This window comes from Pipistrellus kuhlii, unplaced genomic scaffold, assembly GCF_014108245.1.
Source record: "Pipistrellus kuhlii isolate mPipKuh1 unplaced genomic scaffold, mPipKuh1.p scaffold_m20_p_31, whole genome shotgun sequence".
NCBI classification, from domain to species: Eukaryota; Metazoa; Chordata; class Mammalia; order Chiroptera; family Vespertilionidae; genus Pipistrellus; species Pipistrellus kuhlii.
The window spans coordinates 6271910-6287349 of record NW_023425531.1 but is presented as its reverse complement, the minus strand read 5'-3'; the positions used below and the strand labels follow the sequence as shown (position 1 = coordinate 6287349).

The window sequence follows — 15440 nt, the reverse complement described above, 5'->3', positions numbered from 1 at the left end:
TCTCTGAAATCAATAAAAATGCATTTTAGCCAAAACTGGTTTGGCTCAGTGGATAGAGCGTCAGCCTGCGGACTGAAAGTTCCAGGGTTCGATTCCGGTCAAGGGCATGTGCCTTGGTTGCAGGCACATCCCCAGTGGGGGGTGTGCAACAGGCAGCTAATGGATGTTTCTCATCGATGTTTCTAACTCTATCCCTCTCTCTTCCTCTGTAAAAAATCAATAAAATATATATTTTTAAATGCATTTTAAAAAATGACAAACCAACCCAACAATAAACCATCTGTTGTGAATGGATCAAAATTATACCTCTTTTTCATCAGATCGTCGAAAAATATATTTTTGGTGAGTCCCAGAATTTTAGTAATTAATTTGTGTATGTCATAAGTGAAAAAGTGATAATTGATGGCTTAAAGTCTAGGGGTGTCGAACTCAATCAGAGAAGGGGCCAAAATCTAAAATCCAGCCTAAATCGCGGGCCGAATGGTTTACTGAACAGTCATAAACTGTCATTGTGATGGAAACGCAGCGGAGTGCAGTGATGACAGCGCGGTGCGGGACACATTGCAAGGCCTGGCGGGACGGATTTGGCCCCCGGGCCTTGTGTTTGACACATGTGGCTTAAACCATGGAGATTGCCATCACCACAAAGGACTCTACAGCCAACAGCTAGACCTGGTGGCACAAGAGTAACTCCTCTTGCCTCAGAGCCCCTGTCCTTTTAGTTAAAATGAAGAAATCGTCATGGGATTCCCACGCCCCCATCATCTGGTACCCAAGCCTTGAAGTCCTCCGCCATTCTCATCACACGCAATACTTTCCTGCTGGCTGTCTCACTGATGAAACTGACCTGGTTATTATCCCCCTTCACTGACAAACCGCAGGACTGCTTGATGCTGACAGATCACCTTTGACTCCCCATGACAACTTATAGGAAATTCCTCGTTCTTATTTAAATAATTTTCTTTTTTTTCAATCCTCACCCAAGGGTATGTTCATTGCTTTTAGAGAGAGGGGAAAGGAAATAGAAAAACATGGATGTGAGAGAGAAACAAAGATTGGTTGCCTCTTATACACCCCAACTGGGGACCAGAACCCACAAGCTAGGTATGTGCCCTGACTGGGAATTGAACCCATGACCTTTCAGTGTACCAGATACTCCAAACTGGCTAGAGCTGATTGTCCTCATATAAATGGTAAATATTGTGCTGGGCATGCTATTTTTTTATGATTTTTTTCACAAATTTGCGTTTCATCCTTGTGCAGGGGCCATGCCAATCTTCTCTGTATCCTTCCAATTTTGGTGTGTGTGCTGCCGAAGCCAGCACTGAGTATGCTTTTTTAAAAATATGTTTTTATTGTTTTGAGAGAAAGAAACATCCATCAACTGCCTCCTACACACCCTCTACTGGGGATCGAGACTGGAACCTGGGCATGTACCCTGACCTGGAATCAAACCAGTGACCTCTTGGTGCATGGGTTGATGCTCAAGCCACTGAGCCACACAAGGTATGCTATTGTAGCCACTTTTGAAGTCATCAAGGCAGCACCTTGCCTCTGGCTACCTCTGCCCAGCTGACGGAATCATACACTTACTCCAGTTTGTGCTCTTGCCAAGGGCAAAACCAAACATTTATATCAACAGTTGCTATACCTCTGGGGTAGCTCTGACCTTGGAATGCTATGCAAATCACAAGGTTTCCTTACCTCTAATGGGATACAACTAAGTATGGCTCTTAAGACCAAAAACTAATAGATCCCATACTCCCACCAGCCATCTTGGCTATTAAGATACTTGGCCACTCCCTGCTTGACTTCCTGGAAGCTAAAGCAAACAACCTCACTCATATATTTCCAACAACAGCGCTGCTCTCAAAGGAACCAAGAGCTAAACGTCCGTCATGGTGCAAAGGGATATTCCCCAAATGATAATTTAGAAAAACTGACTAGGAATGCTCTAAAATTGGCCTCATTGAAGGAAAAACAATACTGGAACTGTAATCATTATTGGTTTGATGAAAAGAAAGAACTCTGGCTTGAGCCAAATAACAATCTACTCCTGCCAGAAAGTCTAAATCCCCATTACTGTGCATGCATTGAATTGTTGGTCGGTGATAAAATTATAACAGTTACGAACCAAGACTGGTTTGGAAATGTTATTATGGCCACAAAAAGCATCTACTTTTCTTGCCCCACCTGCCCAAGAAATAACCCAGAAGAATCTGTCCACACCACCCCCAGACATTTTTTTATTTTTATTAAATTATTATCTGTGAACATATTTTACCATTGCCCCCCCCCCCAGCCCCAGACATTTTAAAGTGCCTAATGGATCATTCAAGGTTTTGCAAATGGACTTTATTCATCTACACTAGGGGTGTCGAACTCAATCAGAGAAGGGGCCAAAATCTAAAATCCAGCCTAAATCGCGGGCCGAATGGTTTACTGAACAGTCATAAACTGTCATTGTGATGGAAACGCAGCGGAGTGCAGTGATGACAGCGCGGTGCGGGACACATTGCAAGGCCTGGCGGGACGGATTTGGCCCGCGGGCCTTGTGTTTGACACATGTGATCTACACCCATCTCATGGATACAAGTATGTCTCGGTAAAAATTTGTGTTTCCTTTTGGGTCAAAGCCTTTCCATGTTGACAAGCTACATGTCTATCCAGTGCCTAATCGTATGGGAGAGAGGAGTACATTTCTACCTAGGAAACCCCCCTTGAGCTCCATAGTGACTGGAGAACCGGATTTACTGGCCGAATATTATGGCTAGACTGTGCCAGTTGGCCAGTGCTATAGCATTTTCACTTGTCATCCTCTGTACTCAGGGCTAGTTGAACAAGCCAATGGCATGATCAAAACTCAATGGGCAAAATTTGTGGAAACTCTTCACATACCTTGGCTGAAAGCGTCCTTCTAAATTACAGAACTCATAAACTCTCAACCTTTGAAATAGTCATAGGGTGCCTGATTCACCGAGCCCCTGCCTCTTTTGCTCTACAGCTAATAAAAGCGGTACATTTCAATATTCCAAAATCTATTACTAGTATGTCCATTGAAATTAAACGCGTTTGGCCCTAGCCAGTTTGGCTCAGTAGATAGAGCGTCGACCTGCAGACTGAAGGGTCCCAGGTTCAATTTCAACCAATGGCACATGCCCAGGTTGTGAACTCAATTCCCTGGGGACATGCAGGAGGCAGACAATCAATGATTCTCTCTCATCATTGATGTTTCTATCTCTCTATTCTTCTCCCTTACTCGAGCATCGGCCTGCGGACTGAAAGGTCCCAGGTTTGATTCCGGTCAGGGGCATGTACCTTGGTTGCGGGCACATCCCTAGTGGGTGGTGTGCAGGAGGCAGCTGGTCGATATTTCTCTCTCATTGATGTTTCTGGCTCGCTCTCCCTCTCCCTTCCTCTCTGTAAAAAATCAATAAGATATATTTTTTTTAAAGAAAGAAAGAAAAGAACCATGTTTGCCGTGGCCAGCATGGCTCACTGGCCAGAGTGCTGGTCCACACACCAAAGGGTCTCTGGTTCAGTGTCCAGTTAAGGGCACATATGTGGCTTCTGGTTTGCTCACCCCAAGTTGGGGCTTGTTCAAGAGGAAACCAATTGATGTCTCTCCCACATAGATCTCTCTCTTTCTCTCTCTCTCTGAAAGCAATGGAAAAATATTCTCAGGTGAGGATAAACAAACAAAAAAAACACCATGTTTTTCACCGAAACCGGTTTGGCTCAGTGGATAGAGTGTCAGCCTGCGGACTGAAAGGTCCTAGGTTCGATTCCTGTCAAGGGCATGTACCTTGGTTGCAGGCACATCCCCAGTAGGGGGTGTGCAAGAGGCAGCTGATTGATGATTCTCTCTCATCGATGTTTCTAACTCTCTGTCCCTCTCTCTTCCTCTCTGTAAAAAAATCAATAAAATATATTCTTTAAAAACAAACAAACATGTTTTTGTTTGCAATAGCAAACACCATCTGCTGCACATGGCTAATTCTTCTGGTTAGGCAGGAACCCAATTAGGGACCCCAACAAAGTTTAGGGAATGAGTCCACTGGTTACAGCAAACTTCACCTGAGTCTCCAAAGTCCTTTGACCTATTTAGCTGATTACCTCAGGTTTGAGCTCCTGATTGAGGACCATTATACAAACTGGATTATATTCTGCTCGTTTTGTTTTGTACAATTTTCTTTCTTTTTTTTTTAATCCTTACCCGAGGATATGTTTTTCATTGATCCTATGGCGAGAGGATGAGGGAAACATCAATCATTTGGTTCCTCATGAACATACGCTGACTGGGGATTGAACCCAAAACTTGGGTATGTGCCCTGACTGGAAATTAAACCCGTGACCTTTTGGTGCACAGGGCAATGCTCTAACCACTGAGAACACCGACCAGGGCTGTTGGTATAATTTTCAAACTTTGTACCTGTTACCTGTCAGATTCTGTGGAAACGATGCCCTAAATGATGCTGCCTCGTGGTTCTGAGATGATCTGCAACGCGTATAACACTGTTAAGACAGACTCTAGATAGACATCCCCTTCCTTGTTAACCATTTCCAATTCCTACGCGCTTTCCCTCCTACATGGACATGATAACCAGGAAAGGCCCTTCCTGACAAGAGGGACAAAACTCCTCACTGTAGAAAATGGATTATTGGTCAGTGAGGCCTTCAGAGAAAGATCTTCTTATTTTCCACACCCAACCCCACCGCCCCCACTCCCCAGAGAAAGATCTTGATCAAAGGAGAAAACATGTGTTATGTCCGTCATCACAGTGGACTCAGAGAAGCTCCTGTGTCCCTTCACCCAAAAGGACTGAGAGTTGCCCAGACGACAGCAAAGTGGGACAAGAAAACTGAAAGCTACGCAAGGGACTGAGGTGTCAACATGGAGTCATCTGAAGAAATTAAAGACTGAAGTGGAAGCTACTTCTTTAATCATGTTCCTGCTCATGCTAGCGTCTGTTAGCTTCCAGTCTTCTGCAAAGGGGAAAACATAAAAAAGAATGAAGGAATCCTTATAAAACTGGAGTCAGGAAACCTTGAAGGGGAAGCTCTCCTGCATTTGCCTTGCAGACTCTCCAACAAGGAAGCCTAGTTTGTCACTCCAGCAGGAGGAATTTTCTCCTCACCCAGCCCCAGCCCGGCCAATGAGGAGCCACCACCACCCTCTACTCCTGCTCTACTCCAGTGGTCAGCAAACTCATTGGTCAACAGAGCCAAATATCAACAGGACAACAACTGAAATTTCTTTTGAGAGCCAATTTCTTTAAACTTAAACTTATTCTAACGCCACTTCTTCAACATAGACTCGCCCAGGCCGTGGTATTTTGTGGAAGAGCCACACTCAAGGGGCCAAAGAGCCAAATGTAGCTCTCGAGCCGCAGTCTGCCGACCACAGCTCTACTCCAATGGACTTTTGCTTATAACTATTTCTCTCGACTTCCTTTTTCTCTATACAAAAACAGTCACCTTCGTTCTCCAGACTTGCCTGTGATTCGCTACAGTTTTCAAGCCCCAAATTGCAATCCCTCTGCCATTCTCAAATAGACTACTTTTTGGCTGGTAAAATAGCTATTTTATTTTTAAGGTTGACAGTGGAAAATGGGCTCCCTGGGGGTGGGCAGCCTCTAGGCCTGGACATACTGGGTCACAGCCAGGCCCTTTACAGCTGTCTCAGGGAGACTGGTGGGGGCTCTGTCCATCAGAACACCCCAAGGCAAGCCACGCCTAGGAGCAGTTGCCCAGATACGCTCCGGGCTCCCTCCCACAGCTGACAGTCCCAGTGTGGTGAGAAACCAAGAGGCCCTGCTCGGAAGACCTGAGCCCTGAACCTGTCTCCTAGGGGCTGTCCCTGTGCCCTCCCCTGAAAGGGAGGGTGTGCCCTAGGCTCTAGGCTGGGGAACTCTTACACGCACTTGTCTCTTTTCTCGCACTATCCCTGGTGCTACAGCCGCAGAAGGCGCTCGGTAAAAGCTTGTTGACTAGGCTGTGCCCGCACGGGCACGCCCTCTTCCCAGCACCTTGGGGCCTTCGGCAGTGGTGTGGACCGTTACTGGCACAGCTTTGTACCTTGGATCGCGCTGAACATGAATCACAGCCCCAGGGCCCTCCGGTATGTTCCAGAAGAATTTGAAGACAACGTTATCTCAAATGAAGATGTCCTAGGAACGTGACTGCGCGCTTTCCAGGCCCTGTTCATAAGTGATTTCAATCACACGTAGGATATCTTGACTGTGCTTCCAGAACCTGTTCAATCGAAATATCAAGACCTGCTTGTCAGTTCAACATCCAAGGGTGAACGTGCTTGAACACAGACATCATCAGCAAGATATCTTTAAGCCAGAGAAATTCTGCATAAGATATTGGGTTTCAGCGCTGCCTGAGCAGCCAGCTCAATGGTTTCCGCTGGAAAAGGTGTCTACATTACTAACAGAGGAGACCTCCCCATCCCCACCCACCCTCCTCCTGGCCTCTCTCCAGAGCCCTGCTTCCACGCCCCTCCATCAGGTACCACTTCAAAGGGGCAGAGGGCGTGGTATGGGCAGTGGCATAGGCCCGGCTGAATTCCTGAAAGCAGGGTGCACAGCCAAGCCAGGCCGCACCAAAATGGCCCCAGCCCATGAAGAGGAAAGTGCCGGGGCCAGCGTGGACACCACAGCGCAGTGGGGTGCGAATGGAGGCCTGCACTAGGCCCCCAGAAGCCCCTGCCGGGTACAGCGCAGTGCCTGATAGAGGGACACTGCCTCGGTGATAACAGACTCCTGTCGTGGGCAATCCTGTGGGTGGTCCCATGGATCACGGCAGGGACACGTTGGCCCATGGCTCGCATATAGGGGAGGGGAGGCCCTCCGCCCCATTGGCGTGGCAGGCCCTCTCACCAAGGTCGCTAGTGCCCAAGTCCAGGAGGAGCTAGGTGTCACTACCGGGCCTGCAGGCACCTGCGTGCAGGGAAGATGGTCAGTGCAGGTCCTGCCCTCCTCTGGCCCACCCAAGGCCTCCTCCCACCAATCAGAGGCAGGAGGCCGGAGCAAACGACCAGACACCCGCTCAGGGCCATGAGGCAGTTGGGATCCCAGGGAGCACATGTGTACAAACCCTGAAGACCCCCTGCATTCAGGGTGATGCTTGCAGGCTCATGCGTGCACCCACACACATGCATAGACACAGGCCTGAGGGTTGTGCCTAGCACACCCCACCTGAAGCTCAGTGTCCTGATGCCTGCTCTGGCTCACAGATCTTTTTTTTATTATTATTATTAAATATATTTTATTGATTTTTTACAGAGAAGAAGGGAGAGAGAGAGAGAGCTAGAAACGTCGATGAGAGAGAAACATCAACCAGCTGCTTCTTGCACACCCCCCACTGGGGATGTGCCCGCAACCAATGTACATGCCCTTGACCGGAATCGAACCTGGGACCCTTCAGTCCGCAGACCGACGCTCTACCACTGAGCCAAACCGGTTTCGGCTGGCTCACAGATCTTGTATGCAGAACCCCTATGGGCTCCCAGAGCTGTCTCCGAGGCCTAGTCACCAGCGTGGGAGGTGGGGTAGGGGTGGGAGGGCAGCAGTAGGATATGGTGGGCACGGAGCCAGGAGGCAGAACAGAGACATCCACCCACTACAGGGTCAGGCTCTAAGTTCCAGAAGAGCAAAGAGCTGGGCCAGCTGCCCTGCAGGGAGGTGGGGCATCTCCATGGTGACAGGCTCACACTGGACTTTTGTTATATTAGGATGGGGGAGGGGAGGGAGGTCGCCACTGGGCCAAAGTGTCCTGGACAGCTTTGGCCTGAAGTTTTGATACTCCCCCCATCCCCCAACACACACACACACACACACACACACACACACACACCATCAACCCCAATCCCTTAGGGGCTAGGGACCTGGGTTGCTCAGGCTGGCTTCCCCTTCCCCTATTCTGTCACCTGCGGGCTTTTTCCCTAAGATAAGACCGGTTCTGGCACTGCTGTGTGGCCTCTGAAGAGCGCCTCGTTCCTCCCCGTGGTGGAGGCCACGCGGCGGCTGAGGTCGCGGTGCGGGGTGCCTGCAGGAAGGGGGGCCACGCTCGCGAGGACACCAGCGCACGCCTCGGCCCAGCCCGGGCCCTCAGACAGCAGCAGCTCCAGGGCGCCGCCCGCAGGCTCAGCGAAGACCTGCAGGCCCGCGACCGGGTCCGAGCCGCCAGGGGCAGGCGCAGCGCCGGCGGCCGGGTGGAGCCGCTCGATCCGCCCTCCGCATAGGCCAGGCCCAGCTGCCCGCGCTGCCGGCTCCTGAGTCGGGCGCTGGGGACGGATGCGCGGGACGGAGCCGAGGTCCGGCGTCCCCGCGCCGGCGGCCACACATCAGCGTGCGCTCCGTGCAGGAAACTGAGGCCCAGGGTCCTCCGCACCCCGCAGGGCGGGCTATTCTACCCGCAGGCCCTGCTGGATCAGGGCGCAGCGCAGGGCGGGCCGCGGGCAGTGCCTGCCCCTCCGGCGGCAGCGGTCCGGTCCTCCGAGAGGCATCGGCAGAGCGCAGAGCAGCGCATGGGGCGGCATGAGGCTGGGAAAGAGGGGGAGCCTCCGGGATCCCCGGTCCGGGCCCCGGCCCCACGCAATCCGTGCCGGTGGCCGCCGGGGCCGTGCGGGGCGGCAGAGCTGCAGGAAGCGAGCAGGGAGGGCCGGCAATCTCAGCGGCTCCGAAACTTTCCGCCAACCGCAGGAGGCGGTCGCGGGAGCGAGGACCACAATCCTGGGAAGGGGCACCTAGCTCTGCCACTCTGAGTCGCCCCCTCGGGGTGCCCCCGCCCCTGTGCACCGTCCCGGTCAGCCTGCTGTCCTCTGAGCCCTCGGCCAGGGCGGGGGTGGGTTCGATACCCACTAGAACGGTGGGGTGGGGTCGTTTCATCACAGGTGGCCCTTTCCAGGATTGGGACCCCGGCTCTCAGCCCCATCCCGCTCCAGTCTGGACCCCACCAACCCCAGGAGGGACAGATACCCACGGGAGGGGTGGCCAGGTGCCTGGGCTGCTGGCACCTGTTGCAGGAGCCGAGGGGCAGTCCTGAGCCATAGAATCGGGCCCAGGAGGTCCTGACATGGGACCTTGAAATAGGAATCACTCTTAAAATGAAACCAAAGGAGGGCCGAGACCGGTTTGGCTCAATGGATAGAGCGTCGGCTTGGGGACTGAAGGGTCCCGGGTTCGATTCCGGTCAAGGGCATGTACCTTGGTTGCGGGCACATCCCCAGTAGGGGGTGTGCAAGAGGCAGCTGATGGATGACTCTCATCGATGTTTCTAACTCTCTGTCTCTCTCCCTTCCTCTCTGTACAAAATCAATAAAAATATACTTTAAAAAAAAATGAAACCAAAGGAGGGGGGCGGGGCACAGATTTCCCACAGTCAGGATTTCCCCTCAGGGAGGGTCTGGGGAGTTGCTGGCCAAAGGGGACTGGAGAGATTCCAGACCTTGCACAGACCCTGATGTGGAGGCCAAATGGGCAGGGCCTTCAAAAGCCCTGAAAACCCTCAGGGTCAGCTCAGAGAGGCCTCAGCCACAAAGCCAGAACTCAGAACTCATGCCCAATCCCTTGGGGTCGCTGTGAGCTTTAGCAGGATCTTTGGGAACCAGCATAGACTCTGTCATCTGTGGTGTGAGGTCTCCCACCCCCAGAGCCCCAAACCCCAGCCCTCCTGCTACCCCTGGGCCTGACAGATGAGGGCAAACGGCCCAAGGGAAGGGGGAAGTTGGAGCAGCCACCAAAATGAACACACACCGCCCTTTCCCTGGTCCCAGGCCCTCCCAGCCAAAGAAGGGCCAGACACCCACAGGGTGCAGCTGATGGGATGAGACCCATCTATCACTACAAACAGTCGAAAGGTGCACACCACACAGTATCCATCGATGGATGAACAGATAAACAAAATGTGACCCATCCACACAGTAGAACTTGATTTAGCCTTGAAAAGGAAGAAAATTATGACATATACTACTATATGGATGGGGAGTTAGTACTTAACTGCTTGACGGGGACAAAGTTTCAGTTTCGAAAGATGAAACATTCTGGAGGTGGACGGTGGTGACGGTACTGAAACACTCCTGAACTGTCCACCTAAAAATGGTTAAGATGGTTAAGTTTTATGCTATGTGTATTTTACCCAATTAAAAAAAAAAAGGGTAGTCAAGGCCTAGGGCTGGACACTATAAGGCAAATGAGGTGCTGTCGATGGGAGGGGGAGAGCACCAGATGAGCTGCCAGAGCTTCCCTTGCCAAGGTTGTGGGTCCACTTACGGCTGGCTAGTCGCTGGGTCATCGGCCTGTCCCCCTGGTCTCTGAGGCAGAGCGTGGGCTCCAGGCGCCCTCCAGTGGCAGTACGAAGAAACAGCCTCAGACCCACCCTCAGCCAGCCGAGGGCCCCTGGCTCCCCACCTCAATCCTCTCTCCCTCCATTATGGGTCAATCTGTGGGTGCAAAGGAGAGGTTCCTGGTAGGCAACCTGTTCTAAAAGGGGCACATGCCTAGCTATGAGCTGTACCTTCCTTCCCCAGGCTTCCCCAGGCTTCCCCCTCCCCTACCCCAGCCTCTTCTTTGAGGGCCAGGCCATGATTTGTAGAAGCCTACAGAAGACTCAGACAGGAGCCACCTTTCCTCACCCTGGTGTTGATGGCCATGGGCGTTCTGCTGCCTGTGGGGCTGGGAGCCCAGAAGGCTATGTGTAGCCTTGATTGGTGTGTGTGCAGAACAGACTCACTGCAGGTGCCAGTAAATATCTGGAGAATGAATGTGTGTGCCAATGAGTAAATGAGTGAGTGAGTGAGTGAGTGAATGAATGAATGGATGAATGATATCCCAAACCTCAGGCAAATCCCCTGATGTCTCTGCTCACTTTGGAAGCTCCTTTGCATCTCCCAGTTCCAGACCCTCAGAGCCCTGACTCTTCAAAAAGGACTTCCCTCCATTCCCACATAAAACCCAGGGCTGGGTAAGTGGCTGGCGCTGATGCTGGGACAGGGCAGAGTCTGAGGTGAGCCCTGCCCTGGCCAGTGCCTGGGACAGGGGGCACTGACCTCCAGCAGGAGAGGAAGCCTGCAGTGCTGGGGACACAGGCGAGGAACAGACAGGGTCTGGCCTGGACAGGGGCCTGGGGGGGCAACACAAAAGCCAGAGAAGAATACCCCAAGTTCGGGGAACAGAGGATAAGGGCCCCAAGGCCAGGAAGGTGGCCAGTGGGAGGCAGGCAGGGCCAGCCCTAAGCCCATTGGCTAGAGCAGCAGTCGCCAGCCTTTCGGACCCTGTGGGTCCACTTATGGCTGGCTAGCCGCTCGGTCATATCTGCCAATCAGTCCCCCAGCCCGCCTCCTGCAGCTGTGCCTCCCAGATAAGCCGCTGGGGTAGAGGAGTTTGGGGACAGCGAACAGAGCCCCTGTGGAAACGGTGAGGAAGCCCCAGGAGAAAGGTCAAGCCTTCCACTTGCCCAAGACCTCCCACCTGGACTCCCACTTCAGCAAAAGCAGGGAAGGGGGAGACATGTGGGCAGAGCAGAGGCCAGCCCCATCCACGTCACCAGCTGAGACTGTGTCACCCAGACCCCTGAAGCCAGGACCACCTGCACTCCTGGGTGGGCCTGAGGGCCAGGGACAGCAGGTAGTTTCCACAACTGAGGGCCAGGGGGTTCCAGGAACTCTCCAGAAACTGGGTCACCCAGGGATGTGCTCCGATGGTGCCATGAACATGGGCCTGGATCACCGCTGTCCAGCCTGACCCAGGGAGCCCCAGGGTGCTGAAGTGACCGGCCCTCCCAGAGACCCCATCAGGGAGATGGTCATCTGCCAACTCTTCCAGGCAGCCTGTACAACCTCTGGCTCCCTTTTCCCTGCACCCCACACCCCCCCACCCCCACCCCAGGCAGAATCTAGGCTAGCCACCTATAATGAGCCTGCACCTTGGGATATGGGGCGAGTTTCCTGTAGTCAGGACATGGTCTTCCCTTTGACAAGAAATACACACATACACACCTTGCATCTTCTCCAGGAGCCAAAAATGCAGTTGCGACTGATTTGCAATTGAAACTAAAAATAACTGCCAGGCTCCAGCCAGGACTGGGAAAATATCCCATTGCTAGGAGACAACCGTTACCAGGAGACTGCCATTGCTAGGCGACAGGGTTGCCTTGGAGACAGCTAGGCCCTGAGTCATCCACAGCCCTGGCTACTCCACTCCCCACAACCCAGTGCTTTCGGCAGGTTGGGCCTGGGTCCCCAGGAGGAGGGGAAAGCGGGGAGCAGAAGCTAAGACCCACCACCTGCAGTTGGCCACCACGGCCACCCCAGGCTGAGCTGTTCTCGTTCCTGTGGGCATCCATTCTGGCTGTGGAGTGTTGAGGACAGCCAAACACATCTGTGGCCTACCCTCCTCCCACAAGGACCTGCCTCTAGGTGGGGCCTGAGGCAGTGACGGGCACCCTGTCCATCTCATGGCTCCGCAGCAGGAGGCTTCAGAGCTACTAATCACTATCGGGCATGGGGCACTTACCACCTGTGCTCTGCTAGGACCTTCAGGACCCCAGACCCGTTTCCAGGAGGGGAGGTACTTGCCTGAGGCTCCACACAGAGAGGGAGTATTTGGGCGGAGTATTTGGGCCTCGGCAGGTGGCTCCAGGGCACACATGCCACTCCAGAGCCCCCAAGGAAAGGCCTGATAGCCCCCTGTGAGGAGAGTCAGGGTGTCTCAGAGCCACCGCCTCAGGCCTTGAGAGCCACGAGCAGTTACCCCATGACAGGCATGCCCATTCCCTGATGTGACAGTGGCTTCCTCTCTCCTAGCCCCAGGATGTACCAGCAGCCTCCCCTCCCCCTGACTCTGGAGCCGCAGTCCCCCAGCAGCCTGGACTGGGGAGATTCCTTTGTGCCCAGGTGTGAAGGCAAGGGAGGGGTACTCCCGGTGAGAGATGCTCCAGGTGATGGACTGAGAACCCTCCTGGCCCTAGAAGAAGGCCAGTGCAGCAGAAGCTCCAAAAATAATGAGCCAGCCGAAACTGGTTTGGCTCAGTGGATAGAGCGTCGTCGGTCTGCAGACTGAAAGGTCCCAGGTTTGATTCTGGTCAAGGACGTGTACATTGGTTGCGGGCACATCCCCAGTGGGAGGTGTGCAAGAGGCAGCTGATCAATGTTTCTCTCTCATCGATGTTTCTAGCTCTCTATCCTTTCTCCCTTCCTCTCTGTAAAAAAAAATCAATAAAATATATATTTTCTTAAAAAGAATAATGGGCCGAAACCGGTTTGGCTCAGTGGATAGAGCGTCGGCCTGCGGACTGGAAGGTCCTGGGTTCGATTCCGGTCAAGGGCATGTACCTTGGTTGCAGGCACATTCCCGGTGGGGGGTGTGCAGGAGGCAGCTGGTCAATGTTTCTCTCTCATCAACGTTTCTAGCTCCCTATCCTTCTCCCTTCTTCTCTGAAAAAAAACAACAATAAATATATATATTTTTTAAAAAAAAAAAAAAGAATAATGGGCCAGGCTGTGGGCTGACAGTGCTGGAGTCAGGGGGCTTCGCAGGCTGCAGGACAGAGCCCTGGACTATAAAGCGATCCCAGGAAACAGGTGGGTAGCAGCAGGGTTAGCCCAGTGAGGCGGTGGGTACCGTGGGCCATGGAGGAGAGAGACACCTGGCACAGGGAGAGGTGAGGAAGGTAAAGAGACAGGTCTCCACAAGTGCTCAGGAGACAGGCCTTCCACCGTGTGTTTCAGATCCCTTTTGCTCTTCATTCAGATTCCTCCAAGGCAGGCAGGCTTCTCAGGTCCCCGAGAGGGCACAGCTGGCTCCCTCCCTGAGGCCCTCCCACCGCCAGGGGGCACGAGCTCCTCCCCGCCAACCTGACAGTCAGGACAGCGTCCACACCAGCGTGTGCCTGTGCGTGTGGGGTGGAAGCTGAACTGGAAGGCCAGCCTGCCAGACTCCAACACCGGAGGTGACTGGATGGGTGGGACAACTCTTTTCTCCGTCACTCAAAATGTCCTCACGCATCGCCTCCTGCGTGCCCACACCAAGCCTCCTCCTTGATTCGGGGCAAGACTGACTCTTCAGTCCCTGTCACACCAGAGAGCTGCCTTCACCCAAGCCAGTGTCCCACACGCAGCAAGAACAGCACTCACACCCAAAACCAGCCAGGGTCCAGCCAGCCTGGTTCCCCCTCCCGCCGCCCCCATCTTCACTGGTCCTGCTTCCCGTCCTAAAGCTGCAAACACCAAACACCAGCCGGCTTCAGATCCCCGCCCTGAGGCTCCTTCCCTGACGCCAAGACCCTATTTGGTCCCTCCCGGAGCAGAAGCCTCAGGCTGGACTGGATACTATGAGCCCTGGCACCTCCGGTGGCACAGACAGCCCTCCACACCTACCTGCCACATTCCTCCCTCCACCATCTCCCCCAGCCTGGTCCCTAAGAGGCAGCCACCACCAGAGCCTCCAGTCCACTCCAAAGCGAACCTCCCAGGCTCCTTAAGCTTCTTAGGACCTTTGCACAAGGCGGCTCCAGGACCACTTCACCATCTCACTCTTGGGGTCTCAGCTCAAGCGTCATGTCCTCAGGAGCCCTACCCACCCCCCACCCTGGAGGGGTCACCATCACGTGGCTCTGTTCAATTTGCATTACACTCAAAATAGTCACTCTTTGAAACGATCTGTCATCTGTCGTTCTTCAGCTCTGAAGAAGAGGGGGAGATGATGTCTCCCACGGAGGGGGTTTCTGGACCTGACACTCAGCAGGTGCGCAGGAGACGTCAGGGCCTTAAAGGGGGGCTGACTGGCCGCTCCGCAGGAGATGGGGGGTCAAGGTAGGAAAGGGGAAGGGTTGGACCATCCTAGCCCCCGCAGGTGGCAGCCAAGGGTTAGGACGCACGGGGCCAGCCCCCAACCCCAAAGGGCCAACCGCGCACCCCTGGGCTAACCGCTAGCAACTAAGAGACTCTTTGCACCGCAGGAACTGGGGTCCCCGCCGCTCCGCGCAGGCATGGCCAGCTCCAGAGCCGCTCTCCGGCCTCGCGCCCCGGCCTCCCTTCCCCGCCTTCCTCCCGGTGCCCTCCTCTTGCCCTTCCCTCCGGTCCCCGCGCCGCCGCGCGCCCGTGTTTGTTATTGTGCGGGCGCCCGCGGCGAGGGCGGGGGCGGGGAGCCGCCGGAGCGGCGCGTGCCCGTGGGCGCCGCGGCGGGAGCGCGCGGTGTGCGCGGCGGGCGGGGCGGGGCTCGGCATCGCGGCCCTCCCGCCGGGCTCCCCGGTCCGGATTGGCTCCCCGGCCCGGATCGGCCCCCCTGCCCGGATCGGCTCCCCGGCCCGGATCGGCTCCCCGGCCCGGATCAGCTCCCGGAACCGGGAGCGCGCGGAGGCGCGGCGCGCAGGGCCCGGCCGGCGGGGGCAGGGAGGGCGCGCGCGGCGCCGCCGGCGGCCGCGGAGGAGCGTGG

At 54.3% G+C, this 15440-nt stretch overlaps 1 protein-coding gene and 1 non-coding gene across 2 annotated transcripts; both read right to left on the bottom strand.

Moving 5' to 3' along the window:
- Positions 1-1218: 1218 nt before the first annotated feature.
- On the bottom strand, positions 1219-1325 carry LOC118731676. Its single transcript, XR_004991934.1, has one exon. It is a non-coding gene; the product is annotated as a U6 spliceosomal RNA (small nuclear RNA).
- A 4960-nt stretch (positions 1326-6285) lies between these two features.
- Positions 6286-10660, bottom strand: METRN (meteorin, glial cell differentiation regulator). Its single transcript, XM_045589325.1, is given in 6 exon segments — positions 6286-6359; positions 6468-6795; positions 7976-8072; positions 8074-8107; positions 8110-8293; positions 10643-10660. Coding segments are annotated over 6 exon segments (735 nt in total).
- Between the last annotated feature and the right edge of the window lie 4780 nt (positions 10661-15440).